Source organism: Panthera onca, chromosome B4, assembly GCF_046562875.1.
Source record: "Panthera onca isolate mPanOnc1 chromosome B4, mPanOnc1 haplotype 2, whole genome shotgun sequence".
NCBI lineage: Eukaryota > Metazoa > Chordata > Mammalia > Carnivora > Felidae > Panthera > Panthera onca.
The window spans coordinates 90133228-90152340 of NC_138345.1; the positions used below are offsets into that span (position 1 = coordinate 90133228).

At 38.1% G+C, this 19113-nt stretch overlaps 1 protein-coding gene across 3 annotated transcripts in view; it reads left to right on the forward strand.

The window, feature by feature from the left end:
• The window catches only part of MSRB3 (methionine sulfoxide reductase B3), a 174926-nt gene that overhangs the window by 38758 nt on the left and 117055 nt on the right, over positions 1 to 19113 (forward strand). For all 3 annotated transcript variants that reach the window (XM_060657052.3, XM_060657054.3, XM_060657055.3), the window contains exons 3-4: positions 9742 to 9850; positions 11486 to 11563. In XM_060657052.3, the coding sequence (XP_060513035.2) occupies positions 9742 to 9850; positions 11486 to 11563 (187 nt within the window). The remainder of the gene's footprint in view (positions 1 to 9741; positions 9851 to 11485; positions 11564 to 19113) is intronic.

Consider the following 19113-nt stretch of genomic DNA (forward strand, 5'->3'; position numbering starts at 1 on the left):
ACCGGAGGAACACTGGTTCTACTAAAGCCATGTAAACTGATCTCATTGTCAAATTGAGAAACTGCATACTACCATATTGTATCAATTCTATTCTCACATTTTATCATCTTGTTAATCAGGATGCAGTTTAAACCATTGTGTGAGAAAATATTGGGTCATTGGCAACTTTTTAACTTTTCTAGTGGAGCATAAAATAATGGTGTGTCAGAATACCACATTCTTAATAATGCACATCAGCATTAAGAAAATCTCTGAGATCTTCATTAAAAAGCCCACGTAATGTTGATTTTTCCAGTCTGGTTGGACTGTGGAAACTTATTCTTGCCAATCCCCCCCTGCTCCCCACAAGAACAACCTGTTAGCGTTTTTTTTAGAGCCAGTGTTTTACAGATTACATTTTGGGGAATGCTGGATTAGGTAATCTCATAGTCTTAAATCCGGAGATTTAATGGAGTATTAGCCATAATAATAGATTCAAATGTAGAACTCGAGAGAGGTAATAAAGGATTCAGAGTAGTAATAAAGGCAAAAATATTTTAATCCATCATCATTTTTTTTCACTGATTTTAAATATTGTAGGGTTTTTTTTCTTTTTTTCTTTTCCTTTCTTTCTTTTTCTTTCTCTTTCTTTCCTTTCTTTCTTTCTTTCTTTCTTTCCTTTCTTTTTAAGTAATTTCTCCACTCAATGTGGGGCTTGAATCTATAACCCAGAGATCAAAAGTCACATGCTCCACTGACTGAACCAACCAGATACCCCTATTTATTGCAGTTTTTTTAAAAGTTTACTTATTTATTTTTGAGAGAGAGACAGAGACAGAGACAGAGCGAGCGAGCAAGGGAGGGGCAGAGAGAGGGAGAGAGAGAATCCAAAGCAGGCTCTGTGCTGTCAGCGCAGTATCTCACGAACTGTGAGATCATGACCTGAGGCGAGATCGAGAGTCAGACGCTTAACCGACTGAGCCACCCAGGCGCCCCTGTTGTAGTTTTTAAACTAAATTCCAAGAAACATAGCCAAAGGCATCAGTTAGAACACATCTTTTAGGAAGAAGATTTAAATATAATTAATTAAAATGGAGAGTTGTATAAATCTTTAAATACAACATATACTTACTTAGTACTTACTCTTTCCCAGGCATGGCGCTAGGTGCTAGGAGTACAAAGATAACCAACATATATATGTACACTGTCTTTCAAGGAGATTGTATAGTTCAGAAGAAGCCTTATGGCTTTCCTTTACTTGTCCGGGTGACAAAGAAAAATGTGAGATTTTTTTGACTTTTTTGTCCAGACACTTTCACATTTTTTTCTGGAACATATGGACTCAAATTCAGCTGACCATTGAGTGGCAATTGTAGACTTGTTTTCTGCCCATTGTTTTAGAATTAATTTAGATTTTAAATTTGATTTGAGCAGTAATGTAATTTTGGAAATTTACGAAGCTGAGCTCTTAGACAATATACATTTTATTTTCTTTCTAATGAAGTATTCTTAATGTTACATTTAAACAAAATTCTGCATGATCATCTAAGCTAGGGATCCTATCCTTCCTTCTTGTGGATGGTTACCCCTCATCTTCCCTGCAGTCTGTGCTCCCAAGGGGGTGAGGGAGAATGGGGGAGTGAGCTATTTTTTGCAAGTCTTTTTTGATTGCATGTGAAATGCAGAATGGAAATGAGCCTGTCTGTTTTTAATTTTTTTTTTTTCTTTCCCTGTATGGGCTATGATGTTCTAGTGAAGACCCATACTAGAAAAAAAAAAAAAAAAAAAAAAAAGAATTAAAAACAGGGAACTCCAACTTTGTCAGACATTTCACATGCAATCAGATAGACTTGAAGTTAAGTGACTTTCTCTTCCACTCTTGTCACTTGATGATGGCAGTTCCTTTAAAAATTCTCTTTCTACTCATATGCTTTGCAAGCAAGAAAATGCTTTTGGATCAAGACATGTTTTAAATATTTTCCTAAACTCTAGGCTTTTGGTCCACATTAATATAAAAATGATTGCTGTTGATATTTGCATTACATTCTGAAGAGTTGATAAAGTACTGTTTAATTCTTTTAGTACTTAAAGAATGTTGATATAATTATTACCATGCCTGAATTCAACAATTAAAAATTTGTAACCCACAAGTAAAAGAAATGCAAAATGTGGTTTCTATCTTATGGAGTCATTCAGGTGAATGTTTCATCAGAATGCACGTAATGGTAAAACTCTCCATGTCTCCTCTCAAGAAAGTCACACATCTCCACGTAGGAGAACTTACTATTAGAGGCTAGAGTTTTAAACCATATTAATAGGCTTTGGAAGCTGTGGGAAATAAACTTACTCCCGTTGACTTCCAGTGAGAAAATGCTTGCACACGTTCCCCTTAATATTAAAACTGCCTTATTTCTTAGCTCCCCAATTTCTCCTCTTCCAAATCTAAATCTACAACTTTATCCTGGCTGTTTTTACTTTGGTAAGTTGGCCGATACCACTTACAAGAAAGACCGTCTGCATTCCTTTCGTCAGGGCAGGGTAGTTACCATCTTGACATGGGCACATTGGATCACCCTACATCTCAGCTTGTGTAGATGGAGGGTCTCTGTCCTATTTGAATCTTCCCTGGCCCTCTGATCCTTAGATGCTGTTTCTACAAATTATGAGCTTTCCATATCTCATTACAACTGGACCTAGCCAGTCTAGATGGGCAAAGTTTAAGAGTATTGATGTCTTCTTTGTCAATTCTCCATGCACAGAAGTTTGCACATACTTTTCACCGTAGGACTATACATTGTGTTGATTGCTTTTCTTATCTTTCGTGCTGGAACGGGTGCTCTCCTCGACTTGTTCATGTTTTAACTTTCCAGCATCTTAGTTCTTGATTCACTGTAGATGTTTAGTAAGTGGTTGTAGAAAGTATGAATTAATATGAGGCTCAACATATTGTCAAAGAATTTATAGTCTGGGAAAATAAAGCAGAAACGCCTAAAGGCATTTGAAAATAATTGTAAAATGCTATCTTAGCCTGTGTAAACAGCACCTCTCAGAGTAAATGCACCGGTACTAAGGGTATCCAGAGGAATGGAGTTATCAGAGTAGGGATTAATTTATTAGGTAGGTAGATTTGGAAGGAAAACTTGCTTGAAAGTATATTCTCAGTTTATCTATTCAAACCTTTAGTATGGAAACCAGAAGACTAATTTTATCATTCAACTATGCTCCACAAAAACATATGGTCTTGTTTAATTCAAGAAGTTTAAAATGGCATATTGCTTTGGCATGCTTATAATATCCATTGATGTTAATTAGAACTCTGCGCATGCATCAGTAGAATATAACTGAAACTGATGTGTAGAACTGTCTTATGTGAAGTAATAGAAAAGCAGTGAGAAGGCATGAAATGCGATAACTTCTATGACAAAGACATGATTTTTCTCACATATAGAAAAGAAAAAAATCTTTAACTTAAGAAGAAACTATTGTCTTGCTTTCTGACTCCTAAGACCTGGAATTTTATTTTCTCTGTATTATATTTAGGACTTGGAGGATAGATAAAATTAAACTGAACCTAAGCGTAGAAACTAAGTATCTTTTTTAAAGATGGAAACCAAGTTGAGGTACAAATTTTATACTCTTTTTAGTTATGGATGTTCCCTGACATCACCTACAAGAACATTCTGAAGGGGAGAGTGACTGGGGTGTTCCAGGAGGGTAAAAGCATCATTGTTTGGCCATAGGATTTTGCTCTCTGGGTCCATCAAAAATTTATCACTGAAAAACATCTGAGTATCCTCTTACACATGACTCCAGATTGGAATGACAATCTATAGTCTGAAAGGGATGACGTTAATTACACAGAGCAAATTAGCAGAGGCTGCACTCCGATGCTGGGTTCAAAGTTCAGCCAGACAGATACTCTCTGAGAGCTATTTTGAGGATAGTACTTTGCTAAAAAGGACATTCACTAACATTTTTCTCTTGGGAGTAAGAAGTGATGCCAGACAACGTCTGGCCTGATAGGTTAATTGTAAATCTCCTGGTTTTAAAAACATTTACTTCGCGTGTTTATAAATTGTTGGTTTCTGCTCCATTCACATTCAGGTTTCACCATGTATGCTGTCTCTACCGCTAGAGCGTTAATTTAGTATATCCATCTCTTGCATTGGGCCTGTCCTGCATGTATTCAGACGGCCCTTCCCTCCGACGTCTGTACAACCAACTTCCTCCCTTCCTTCAGAACTTTGCTCAAATATCATCTTCTCAGTGAGGCCAACTTTGACCACTATACTTAAGGTTATAGCCCTTAACTTCTAGCATTCCCAGTCTTTGCTGTGCTCAGTTCAGCTTTTTTCCTTCCTGTGTACTTAACCACCTTGTAAGAGGCTATCCAGTTTACTCACTTGTTTTCATTGTGTTTTTCTTTATCTTCCCCTACCCCTGCTGCTTTCGTGGGAGCTCCATGAGAACAGGATCTTTATTTTGTTCACCGGTATATCCTAAGTATTTAGAATAATGCTGGCATATAGTAGGTGCTTAATACTTACTGAAGGAATGATTGAATATATTTTACTTAGCACAGTACCTGGCACTGTGTTAACAGTCAACACTTTTGATGACTTTAAAAAAACAGAAAAAAAAAAAAACGCTGGATCAGTGTCCCTGTAAGTAAGCTCTGCCGCCCTAGTTTCATGGAAGCCACAGTTGTAGCAAAAGTGTCATGACTGCATGTTAATCCTGGGAATGTTATTCTTGTGTAGGTGCACTAGGAGAGAAAAACCAGAACTGGGTATGCTTCTGCTAGCATGGAAGCTTTTCTTCCCTGTGCTTGACATTTCCTTTATTGGTTATTGGAATGCAAAACAGACAAACAAATATGAAAAAGTGGTTCATGGAATACATTTTACATTCTCTTCTAAAAATGAGCCAGATTTGGCTTTTATAAATGCCCACTTAATTTAGAAATTTCTAACACTATCATATCCGGATAGTTTTCAGCTTTCCAATATGACAGACTAATAACCAACAGAAAATTGAACGTTGTAATGAAAATCAGAGTATACCACTTTGAAATATAGTAGCAAGCTATTTTAACATGAATTTTACTGTTTAAACCCGGTAAGGTCAAAGCAAAACAAGATGCTCTTGTCATCTTTTATTTATTTATTATCTTGGGGAAATATTTAATCGTTTCATTTTTTTTTTTTTCTGATCCTAGAACCAAAATTAAAGTTATGGGATCTTTGGGTCTTGTTTTGTTTTGATTTTTCACACTGAATGTAAGATTTATGACTTAAAAGTGTTCTAAGACTTAGGTAACAGATCTGATTTACTTCTTAACAGGAAGTTAAAAAGCCTTTCAACGTTTTATAGACTTTGTGAGAATCCCATTTGAACCTTGTCACTGACCCGATGTTGAAGGAATGAACACAGGGAAAACAGACATTGGCTAGCAGACAAAGGTATTTTTCTGAATGTACTGAGGCAGTTATTACTTTTCTCCTTTATTATCTTGTTAGTGGTAGTTCTGGAGCTAAAAGTTATTGCATAATTTAAGAAGAAAGAAGAACGTTGTAGCATAATTTTTCCTCACAGAATAATGACTATGGGCTTTGCAGTCAGAGAGCCCTGGTTTGAGTTGATAATTTTATTTACTGTTTGTCCCTATTAAGTTATGTTACAACCTCTCTGAGCCTCAGTTTTCATATCTGCAGAATGAGCATGATATCTCTATTTTAGAATTATTGAGAAGATTAAATGTGGCTATGTAAAAATGCTTAGAAATGTGCCTGGCACATAGTAAATACTCAAATTTTAGTTTTCTTTTAATTCTTATTTTAATCATTCTTAAAGACAATTTGTGGGAAAAATACTGTTCTAAGGGAATTATTATAGAAAAATAATTATGAATAAGATACTGCAGCACACTGAAATACTTGACCTGGCCACCTTTCAGAATACATTTTTGACTTCAGAATTTACTGTATTCAGAACGATGATGTGATATTGCATTTACTCGGACAGTGTTTGCTAAGCGATAATTGCCATGATCCTTACAGCAGGCCTGTGAGGGTGTCAGTACATGGCTAAGAGACCGACTTGCCTAAGGTCACATGAGTGGGAAGCAGGCAGAGCCAGAACATGAGTTCTGCTGAAAGTCTGTTTCTACTTAGAGCAAGAGCTTTCCATTGGAGCTTCAAGATAATACTGGCTCTGAGGCAGCAAGCCTCAATGGAACAAGCGTTAATATAAAAGAGAATTTGGGCGTCTTTCAGTAAATAAATACCCTTGAAGGGCGTTCAAGATGGATCTTTATCTATACCAAAGTTGCTCTGTAGGGAATGGTGTGGTGATTAGATACCAAAGTGGCAGTGTCACCCTCTCAAATATACTTTGTGTTGCAGGTATATACACACAGCCTCACTTGTGCCTTCAAAGTACTCTATTAAACATTTAAATAAAGGAAAAATCTTTCCGTAACATACTTCTAAGCCAATTTAGAGGTCATTGAACAGATGTCATATAATACTAATGTTAAATTATCCTGTTTAATAAGAAAATTACAGTTCCTAAGTGAAGATAGTAAAGGGAAACCATCCAATGAATTATTGTAGAATTTCAAAATGAAATAATTTCTTCAAAATTAACAGTGGCACCATATGACTTCAGGGAAGTGTGTCTGAGAGGGAGAAGGGAAATCAGAGACAAAAGAGAAGCCTTTCTGTGTTTATACATGTCAGTTTTCAGTTATGATGCTGGAAGAGCTAATGTAATGGTAGAGCTTTCAATTGTCCAGGAAGTGTATTATTAAACTATGTGGCAAGAAATTGATTAAAATCTGACTAACTGCTCACCGGGTTGTTTAATATAAAATCACAATAGCTGTTCTAGTCTACATATCCTTCTTTTTGCTATTAGGTACACTTTAAAAGCCTAATTATTTTGAGAACGTGGTCTGACCAAAGAATGAAAACGTACAAAGTTTGACAACTTTAAATAAGCACTAGCATTTCTTAAAGAAAAAAAAAAAACACCTCACTTACAGTTAGGAAACAATATTTATATTTAAGGTTGAAAAGCCAGGATATAGGAAAATTTTGCTAATTTGGAAGATGACCTTTAAGTGCACCAAAACCAAATAATTTGTAGGCTATGACATAGGGCACATTCCTACAAAATTTGTGTGAATGCTGCTTTAGTGGTTCTTGAAAGACAAACAAAGAAAGCTGGAATGAAATCTTTATCCCCCTCCCAAATCAGATGGGGTCTGACAAAAGAGTACAGCAGCACCCTTTCAGAGCTTGCCATTAAAACGAGGTCTCTGTAGCACAGTTAATGAGATGGTTCATAGTGGAAAACAATCTGTTTTTAAGAATGTTTAGATCAAAAGTAATTTCTAATCTATGAAATAAGGTCTCCTCAATACCCTTCATTCACGACTAAAGCTTTTATGTTTGTATTATTTACTTCAATCAGATGTTTTCAATTTTACCTTTTCTCTCTGTACAAATGCTTGACATGGTTCGTCAATACTGACCAACAATTTTATTCTTTCTTCAGAAAAGGGAGATTTTTTGAGAGAGGGAGAATGAAAAAGAGAGAAACATCTTTGCCTAAACGATTTGCAAGCATCTGTGCTTTAAGCTACTTTTTATGAACACTCCTTAGTAAATGACTTAAGGTAAAAAAGCAGAAAAGCATCCAATGTTAGGAAATTGCAATCCAATACCATGTAATTTAAACCTGCAGTTTGCTTCTCTTGTACTAAATGACATACAGATGGGTAGCTTAGTTCTCTCAACTTTGGGAACACAATTGGTCTTTTTGTATGAATGAACATATATTAACAAAAATATTTTGGACAGCATTGTTTAATTCTAGTTGTATAGATTTTAATTACCATGCCACTGGACGGAATACTTTTAACCAGTAGATTTTGTCACGTTAGACATGCAGTTAGTCTAACAAAATCCACAAAGGTACAACCCTTCCAACTGATAAAGAAATACAAAAAAAAAAATAATAATAATTTTTAAGAAGTCTAGAGTGAACGGAGCAGAAACTCAGCTATCCCAGTCAACTGATACGTAACAAAGAGCAGCTCAGCACTCAGGCTCTGGAGAGGCTTGTTCTGACAGGACAAACACTTCTCATCTACCCCTTGGAAATATTACAAGTGTAAGGAGTAGGTGTTTGGATAAAGCCTAGTATAATATGGGTTCCACTGAGATGAGAGACCAGCACACCATTAGTGATATGCCAGCTGTTCCTGCGGATCTTTCCAGGCCAGAGCAGGGCCAGCGTGCTCTGTGGAAGGTCAGGAGAGGCGCTGTTTGACAACCCACAGGCCTGCTCCAAGGTGCGACTTTCTCTTTGGCTCTGCTTAGCTCTCTTCCCGCCTCTGTATTTTCTCATAGAGAATCAACCGCTCTATCTTGGTGGCCCTGATCCTGGAAGCTGATATGCTTCTTCAATCCCACAATCAGGGTAACTGGTTAGTCAATTTTGTCCTGGTTGAATTTCAGTGATCTCACATACTATGACATTGGGGGACTGACAAGTAAAAGAAGTAGAAAACGTTTCTATTCTAAATCAGAATTCTTTTTATTTCACAGAAGTTGAGTTTAGTATTCAGGGAACGAAGCAAGCTTTCTTTCAGTAACTTCAAAACGTGATAAGAGATTTTTGCACATGGGGCCAACTGCAAGCCTTTTTCCCACTGTGATGGATGACAAAAGGAAAAAAAAAAAAGCAATTTGACTGCAGTAAGGGTTGCCCCGTCTCAGAGTTATATTTCTTTTCCAATTCATTTGTGTAGGTAAAATAAAATACTACGTATAAACAGGTGTTGTCTGAACATTTTACTGCAGTCTGTATAGGTTGAAATAAAAGATGCCATTGTTATTAAAATCACATTAAAATCATTTCACCATTCAAATATACTCAGTGAAGTCTTCCTAGATACACTTTGCAAACAGAAGATGTAGGTCTGTAAGTAAAATCACATTCACTTTTCTTCTTCTCTTTGTCTTTCCCCCCTCCCTATTTTTCTCACCTTTTCTTTGGAACTTATTGAATCTACATTAGTGTCAATGCCTTCTGGAGTCTATTAAAATTTTCTTGCTGCCTGCTTAACCTGGTAAGATACAATCTTTAAAAGACATTCATTTTTAAGGGCTCCACAGAACCTAGTGCAGTATCTGACAATCACAGAGAACAGCAATTCCTAGTCACGGGAAAAAATGCATCTTTAGGGTTAAAAAACAAAAATAGGATGGTATTTAAATCACCCAGAATGGAAATTAAATGACAGTTTCCAGCTATTCTACTGAGTTGCAAAGTTTTTGAATGGGGAGTTATTATTTAACCTAATATGCCCATCATCTTATCTATATACAGTGTAAATGCTTATAAATGGAGCTATGCTTTTGGAATTTATTTGAAAAAACAAGGTCATGGTTTCAGGAGACGTAAAGGATGTACTACCATCTTTGTGAATGTTCAGTGAGTCATTACCATCACATGCTAGTATCCTTGGCTCTAGCACCTTGTCAGTGCTCCCATGGAATCACCTGAACCTTGAGAAGGATTCTCTGTAAACGGAGAGAAATAGTCAGCTGCGTTGAAGTAAGTTTGGTGCGTGAGGGGCTGGTCTGGTGGTTGACCAGTGACTGCTAAAGCTGGGCTGTGGCGGCCAGCCAAAGCAAGCATTCGGGATCCAAGCTAAAAAGCCTCCTTCTCCCATGTCCTCTCTTTTTCCAGGGTCATGTAGGGATAAAAAGAACTGTAAGGTGGTCTTTTCCCAGCAGGAACTAAGGAAGCGGCTGACACCCCTGCAGTACCATGTCACTCAGGAGAAAGGGACCGAAAGGTAAGATGAGCTGCGAGGAAAGGTCATTAAGTAAGAGCTAGTTTTCTTCACCCCGCCCCCACCCCCCCGCTTTGAATCCTGTTCCTTGCCATTTAATTTAAAGAATGCTACACCTCTTTGCTAACATCTACAAATTGGTATCCTTGAAAAGGTTGAAAATGGTACTGTTTAGGTGAAGACTAAGTTTTATTTATTCTTTCCCCCATTCAATGAACACTCTATCTTATGTAAAGTCACAAGGCTTTTATTAAGGGCCTGTTTTTAGTTTACTACAAAATGTGTGGAAGTAATAGCGAGTTAGGTACATTTTTGGGGAAGACATCACAGTAAGCAAAACCACGAGGGACATGGCGCTGTGCCAGGACGCTGAAATTTTGAAGGTGGCCATTGTAAGTATAGACGTTTTGGCTGCAAAAAGAAGGTAGCATAATTTAGTTCCTTTCTACCCCACTCCAATTTCTTTTTGAAGCACATGTGGAGAAAGTATTTATTGGCTCATTTGTGGTTGGAATGTCAAAAATTTTCAATAACTGCCCTCACATGGCTTTGGTCCTTGGAAATTCGCCCTAAGTCCTGAAAAAAGAGTCTGTTCACTTCCAAGACGTTTTTAGTGAATAAAGTCTCTCTCAGCTGATTCCAGCTCAAAGGTAACTTGCCAAGGTCCAACCATTTTGTTGTTTAATTTATACCATGGAGGCTGGCATAAGGCCGTGACTTACCTCTGATCCAAATTTATTAATGATGTAACTTCTTGTTTTCATTCATGAACTGAAAGAGCTCTTTACCACACATGGGGTCCTTGTTAATAGGCAACACTCTCTTCCTGTCACAGTATATACTGTTTACTGAGTTTGCCAAATGTTGAATCTCTGACAGAGTCTACCCTCACCACACAATGAGCCGACGGTGGGCTTCAGTCTCAGTCCAGGAGGACCTCTACCCGTCCTGTTGTGTACATGACGAGCAAAATGATTGAATGCACACAAACAACTAGAGATTAGGTCATTCTTAAAAATTCTGTTTATAAAAAAATTGGACCTCATAAAGAGGGTGAAAGGATAATAAAAACAAGCTGCAGAGCACATAGACTTTTTGTTGGGCTAGCACAGCTGATTTGCATTAGTGGAATGACCTCCTAGCCTTTAAGATTGTTAACTTAGAAAAATATTCCCTTAAAGCTGCAATATTCCTTTTCAAACCAAAAAATAAGTCTCCTTCCACTTGAAGTCTTGGACCCTTCTGCATTTTGGGGTATACACTCTTGGACACTGTAGAGTAGGCAGAAATCTTGTGTAGTAATGTTTTCTTCTGCGAATCTGAACTACAAGCTGTTTTTTTTTTTTTTATAGCAAAAATTTTTTCTAAGCATTACATAACTAGATGGCTTGGGTTTGTTGTTTTTTTTTTTTTTTATTTAACTTGCACTGGTTTGGAGTAGTTATATGCACATTTTATTATATAGATTTGAAGTATATTAGTAATGTTCAGATTTCCATATGTTTGGTCTGTTCTCATTTTAGGACAAAAAGCCCTTGAAAGATTTATTAGAGAAATCTATTTTAAGCAAATACATTCTATAAGAAATAATGCGAACTTTGTTTAATTGTTTTAATGCCCTGTGTATTTGTTTATCAGTGCCTTCGAAGGAGAATATACACATCACAAAGATCCTGGAATATATAAATGTGTCGTTTGTGGAACTCCATTGTTCAAGTAAGTATGTTAAAAACCTATGGATATGGACACTTCACAGATGGTAACAAGCTAGTTATTGCTCATTCACATTAAAATCTTTATAGTACTGCTAAAAAAAAAAAAAGAATCTTCATACTACTAAATTCTCTTATTTCTATTATTTCTGTTTTCTCCCCACAAGAGTAATTACTGACTTTCATAATAAATTACCAGCTTGCTAGGCTGGCTGACTTTGCCCTGTTTGGACCTTTAAAATTCACAGTGTTAACTTGTTCATCGCAATTAACCATGGTGCTTACAAGGGCTATGAAAGAGATTTTGGTGGGCATAGAAACATTTATATCGTTGTTGATTTTTCCGTTATCAAGTGATGGCCCTGAATTTATTGGTTGGGCCGTGGTGAAAGTTCTTCGTGTGCATCCTTCAGATTGAGTGATAAGCCACCTAGTCGATTACTCATACTTCTGCGAGGAAGTGCAGTACCTGTATCAAAAGTAACACGGGACTTCCAACAGATAGTTGTACATATGTAAACAGATTATGTAATGAGATTTTGACAGTTTTTGCACTGATCCACAATCTTTATTTTAAAGATTCCCAGTAGTTTCCTATGAAACAAGCAGTGCATAGGCTTTGTCGCCCAAATCGTTAATTCAGACAGTGTATTCTGGAGATTATGGATCTTATTCAAGAAAGGAAAATCTTCACCAAAATTTATTTATCTAGGTGTAGAAAATCCTAGAAGCCCTGTACTTCCCACCGGGATGCTGATTTAGGGGAATGAAAAGACAGAAACCTTAATTGAGGGTAAATGTCATTTATTTAAAGCAAAATTACAAATTTCTTAGGGGAATTGAACAAACAAGAATCTGATATGTGTAGCATGTAAAACATACTTAATATCTCTCCATAAATGTTTCCCTTTTTTTTTTTTTTTTTTTTTAAATTTTTTTTTCAACGTTTTTTATTTATTTTTGGGACAGAGAGAGACAGAGCATGAACGGGGGAGGGGCAGAGAGAGAGAGAGACACAGAATCCGAAACAGGCTCCAGGCTCCGAGCCATCAGCCCAGAGCCCGACGCGGGGCTCGAACTCACGGACCGCGAGATCGTGACCTGGCTGAAGTCGGACGCTTAACCGACTACGCCACCCAGGCGCCCCTAAATGTTTCCCTTTTAAAGCACTTGCATTTACAGATTTTCCAGAAATAACAGGAAACAGTAGTTTACTTGAAATTTTTTAAAAAAGTTTAAAACCTTTCTTAACTTGCATAAACCTTATTGCACATTAGTGTTGGTTGAGAATCTGTTCTGAATTCTTATGTATTTATTCTTCATGTTAAAAAAAACCAGCCCTTCAAATTGTCACCCATTTCCTCTCAGAAAACACACATCTTTATATTTCAACACCTTTAGCTTGTGTCATAATAGTTGATATAACACTTAAGATAGTTGCTGAGCCATGTTAAACTTGTTAATATCCCAAATGGTAAAAATTGGCCACATCCCCTTTGCCTTTTGTTTAAGATTCCCCATCTCTTTCCCTATCATGTGATTCAGTAGAGTAGTGGATCTAAGGAGAGCTTACTGTTTTAAATAAGAAACAGAACCACTATAAATGAAGGATTTAACCCATGTGAGATTTTGAGTCACAAATACTGAAAACCTTTATTTAAACATAGGTACTGGTGAGATTCAAGGAGTTTCACATTTGATGTGACATTATGTCTATTTCCTTTAGCATTCTTGTAGGGAAACCTTTAATTTTTCTAAGTTTCTAAGGAATATGGGTTAATATTTTTATTCTGTTTCTCCCTCACCCTATTTTTAAATTGTATGCTTCCTCTTATCTTGTCAATTTAAGGAGGGGGGAATGCTTTAGCCTTTATTATAGAATGCATTCATTCATTGGTCTAGTGCTGCCGTCTTCATACTGGAGACAGCAAGGTGTCCACCAACACGTTCCAGGGGCCACAGGGCACAGACAGTTTTGAGGGAATCAGTTTTCTGGTCCTCAACCTCTGTATGTATGTGTCCCTGAAACTCATGTGCGTGAGAGAGTCTGTGCTCAACTGCCTCTTTCTTCCTATCTCCTCTATCATAATCCCCTTCTCCCGCGTTACAGAAGATATCATACCTTTCACCCATCCCAAATCTTACTATGATTTATTGTCCTGGGATAGCATCTCTAAGGCATCAAGCAAAATGACAGTTTTGGTAAGACTGCTATCTGCTTATCTTTCTCTCCATCTGTTATCTGGTGTCTGTCTATGCATTTTCTACCTGTCTCCTTAAGTGAGATGGTTGTCCTGAGAATACGTATCCACATACTTCTTTAAATTTTAAAAATGAAACTCTTTTTTTTGATAGTTTGATTTGATTGATCGATACAACAGAGAGGACTACCTTTGCCAATGAGGTTACGTGGTGGACTTTTTCACTTCCTAGATGATCTAAATATGTAGCTTTTTAAGGTTTTGACAAAAATGTATTTTAAGCATGTAATCTATTTACAGACACCAGAAAAGTCACTTATTTTTTCAATTATTGAAATTTTGATAAGAAATGTTAGGGGTTACTTTAAAATATATAAGGGAGTATATGTCAGTAAACCACACAGTAATTTGAACAGGAAAAGTATAATTTAAAGAATTACTCCCTCTAACAGAGGATTGGGGTAATGAGGGATTGGCTGGCAGGGAGTAAATAGAAATTCTAGAGAATACAGAACTCACAAATAGAAGAAGGAATCATGACCACTAGGGCTGAGATAGAGCCCAGGGAAAAGCTCCCCGTGTGCCCCGCTCCCCACTTTCCTCTCCCAGGGGCTGAGATCTGGGTCTTATTGGAGAGGGCATGGCTGTACCTAAAATAGCAGAGAAATCACCGCAGTGCCATGACTGTGCGACTTTCTGGAAATCTGCCCTCTGAAGTGCTGGGGAAAGCTGTGTATAGGGAGGTATCTCACTGTAGATACTCCACTGCAAAAGTACCTGGGTTGGGGGGGGGGGGGTGGGGCGCCACGGGAAGCTGCTGGCTGCCAGGTGCTGCTGATTCCTGGCCCCGAAAGCAGCACCTGGCACCAGAGAGGCTGCTTGTGCTGTAGGAGCCTGTCACCAGAAGAGTGGTGTGTGGGGCAGAGGCCGGGCGCTGGGAGAGCTGTCTGTGTCAGGGGCCGGCTGCGGCAGGAGCCATTCACTCTGCAGCAGCCTGGCTTTGGAGAAGCTACCTACACAGCAAGGGCCCAGAAGAGAAGCGACGTGCCCTGCAAAAGCCAGATGCTAGAGAAGCCACACGCTCTGCAGGAGCCTGCTGAGCAAACATCCTGAAACTAGGAGGGGAACACACCTTGCTCTTCCATGGTCTTTGTCCTGTGCCCTCTGCTGACAAAGTTTAATATCATGTTAGCTGACAAAGAAAAAAATGTTTAAAGGTCCCAGCTCCCTTTTAGCAGAGTAGGGAAGGCTAGAGGACAGAGAGGCAATAAATTGATAAAAAGCACAGAATGTATATATACAAATACATATTTTCCCAGATTATACACACACACACACACACACACACACACACACACACACACACACATATATATCCCAATATATGTGTTTTCCCAAAATTCTTTTATTGACTTTCATGAGTAAGTTTCAAGGCCACTCACTAGTTTAGTGAAGTAATGGCATCACTAACAGACAACTTGTTGAGATAGTTGGTTTCATACTTTGGACGACAAGGTGCAGGGAACCAAAGGGGTGTGTGAGTGAGAAAGTGTATGGGGTTTTTGTTTGATTGTTAGGGAGCAGGGAGTAAGGGAAGAAGATGGGGCAGAAGAGACCAAATAAAGTAACAACATGAGAGATAATAGTGCGAGGGAAACAGATAAAAAATAAGGTAAAATAAAGAAGTGCTGAGTTTGAAAATGCCTAATCATTAGCAATGTGAAAAGATTGTTTTCCCAGTTGCCATTTCTGTTATCAGTATTCATAGTGTATGTGCATGCGCATTCACATGCGTATAATTCTCTTCTTTCATTTGACTAGTATCTGTATACATAATATTTCCTTACAAAAAAGGCCATTCAATTATTCTCCTTTCATTTTCAAACTTGTGCTCTACCCTGAGTATGCTCCCTTTCAACAGTATACTGCTTTCTTACTGCTTACCAAGTACAAGAACCTCATTCACGGACTGCATATAAACCAAATGTGTAATTTATTCCATGGTTCACATTTTCTTCACATACACAAACTCTACCAACCTAGTTTATTTCTCATGTAGTATTCCTGGGTTTCAGTTAGTAAATTAGCCGACAAAAGTAAGAATGTTCTCCCCTCTGGTTATTTGAACTTCTAAAATTTCATAAAATGAATTTATTGCACATCAGATAAACCAGAGAAGGCATTGGTGAAATAATGTAATTCAGAATGTATTTTTGACCACTTATATTTGCTTTGGCTGACACTTTGCCAGGTGTTGTGGAACAAATAAAATAAATTTATGAACTATTTTTTCCTTAAGGTACTTACAGTTTTGTTGGAGTGATAGGAAAAACAGAATGAACAATGATAAAATATGGAAAAATAATGCCACTGTCTATCTGGATGTGTCTGTTAGAAATGAGTTCATGTGTAATAGGAGGGGTATATGACTGCATCAGAGTTGGACCAGTTGTCGCAGAGTTGATGAGACCACACTTTACCAGGCAGAGAAGGGTTTCGTTTTTTCCAGGTGGAGGATGCCCGATAGAGAATGCCATGGAGAAGAAGAATTGGAGATAGGATCAAAAGTGGATTTTGCAAGGAAACAGTTAGGAGACTGGTCCAGTAGGAGTGGGGAGGTGAGTTATGTTGGGAATAGTGGGAGATTTGGCTGGAGGGTTAGAAGGGACCAATTAAGAAGGCCCTGAGATACCAGAGAGGACGTTTAAATTCCTACTAAAACCCTTTAAGCCCTGGGATCTCTTCCTCTAGGAAGCCCAGACTCAGCCTTCCAGGGTGAACTTTGGTGTCCTTTATCTCTGCTCCCACGACACCTTGTGTCCACCTCCATCCATGTACTTCCCATGTTGTTTTGCAGTTACCTGTCTATATGCCTGTCTGCCCACTAGTAAGGGAACTCCCACAGCAAGGCCAGGCCTTACTCATGTTTCTATCTCTAGCCCTTAGCATGTAATAATCACTAAGTATTTGTTTGTTGGTCAGATTCATGTCTAAACTTTGTTAGATGGGTTATGGAGAAATTTCAGATAAGTCAGTAGCGTGATGAAAATGGGAAGTAAGCCACAACAGGGTAGAAGATAGCTTTCTGGGGGTGAAAAGAGAAGGCAATAAGGGTATGACAGCCTCAGTGGAAACTTTTTTACTTGGTAGCTAATAAACCTCAGCATTATCCATGTATAATCAACTCCTAATAATTTTGTTTAAGACTTGGAAGAAACATATAGGATAGTTTTTATTCTGTATGCATTAACTTATCAGGCCTCTCACTGAATAAATAGCTCATTTTATACAGAGTCACGAATGATAATAATAATAATAATAATAATAATACAAGAACTAACATTTACATAGCACTTAATATGGCAGGCATGGTTATAAGTGCTTTATGTAAATTCAACTTTTTAATCTTCATAACAACAGCACATTTTACAGTTGAAGAAACTGAGAGAGGATAAATGCTTTGAGAAGATCACATACCAGTATACAAATAGATTTAGAATAGTAACACTCAAACTTTTAGGCAAGAAGAAAGGTAAAGAATTAAAGGAAGATAAAGTTTTAATAATTTATTTTGGTCACTCTAGTCTCATTATTTTCCTGAATAGAAATGAATGGAATGAATGGAACACACACACATGTGCGTGCGCCCACCCACACGCCCACCTCAGTTCCTTGAAAAATCTGCTCTTCGTTGTAGTAGTTGAATTGACAGTTGAAGACCATTCCAATCCAGGGAGGGCTGAACCAAAGGTAGACCCATCATGGCAGGCCATCAGTAAGGACTCAGCTTCACACTGGTTGTTTTTAGGGAAGTCCCTTGGAATCCCGACAGGAAGATGTAGTAATGTCCAGGAAGCCATCAGGCCATTCAGCATCTGTGAGGTAGAACAGCAGCAGGGTTCATGGGCAGGATTCTAGTTATTGAAACTTGAAGGTCATTTTATTTTCACATTGACCGCCCCCATTACATTTTCTCAAGTAACTGTATTCCAGATTTTCACCACTTTTTTTGAATTCTCTCTATACGTTTCTGAGAAGCTGAGGCCAACTGACATGAGCTATCTTTTTTTTTTTTTAATGTTATTTATTTATTTTGAGAGAGAGTACTAGCAGAGGTGGAGCGGGGCGGCGGGGGGGCGGGGGGGGAGGCGGGGAAGGGCAGAGGGAGAGAGAGAATTTTATGAAACCGTGACATCATGACCTGAACCAAAGTCAAGAGTCGATGCTTAACCAACTGAGCCACCCGGGCTCCCTGACATGAGCTATCTTAAATGTCTTTTCCTTCTATCTCGAAAATTTTTTTAATGTTTATTTATTTTTGAGAGAGGGTGAGAGAGAGCAGGGGAGGGGCAGAAAGAGAGAGAGACAGAATCTGAAGCAGGCTCCAGGCTCTGAGCTGTCAGCATAGACCAGATGAGGGGCTTGAACTCATGAACTGTGAGATCACGACCTGAGCCGAAATCAGTCGCTTACCACCCAGGTGCCCCTTCATCAAAAATTCAGAACAGGCAAGGGCTAAAAGCAACGGGTGGCACCAACTGAATATTAGCCCAGATGTGTGACCTCAGCCTTATCACCTATGAAAAGGGGCAAAATAAAACCGAACAGGTGTAAGAACTGAATACAGGAAAAGGCCTATGGCCGATATTCAACAAATGTTAAAGTCAAGTGGCCTGACAAAGTTTTGGGAACATATCCTGCTATCACAGCAGCCTAAGAAGCTCCTTAAAATGTGAGAAAGTACAGGCTTTCTGAGAGGGAGTCTGTCTGTTAACAGTAGATATTAGTGTGATGAGTCACTCACTGCTTCAGCTGTGTTGCTACATTTCAAATGGAACTCTGCTGCCAAAGTATTCACACATGCTACATTTCACATGAGCCTCCTGTGCAATTTTATTCTAGGCTACTAGAAAATTTAAGCAGTTTTTCAACTCTTTAAGAACATAAGCCTTTTCACTGAAGAAATTCCAGTTTGGTGCCACACACAATTTACTCAGCTATGCTATTCCACGGATGCTATTCCACTTAGCATTAAAGGAGATTTTCCACATAAACTTTTCCCCTTCTGCTACAATATTGTGTCTGCGGGTGTGCCTGTGTGCATATGGGAACATGTGTGTGTTGTGGTTGTGAGTGGAGGAGATGTAAAAGGGAGGGGCATTTTCCATTCTTACTGTCTATTCAAATCCTATTCTCTCAACCCTTTAAAATGCTATCCGTATAGTATTTATTCATAAACCATTCCGGTCACTATGGAATCCTACCAGGAAGAGTAATAGGAACTTAACTTCTAGCTTTCTTTTTATGAACTCTAGCTAGAAATTGCTCATGATTCCAGCAAATGTTTTCTAAC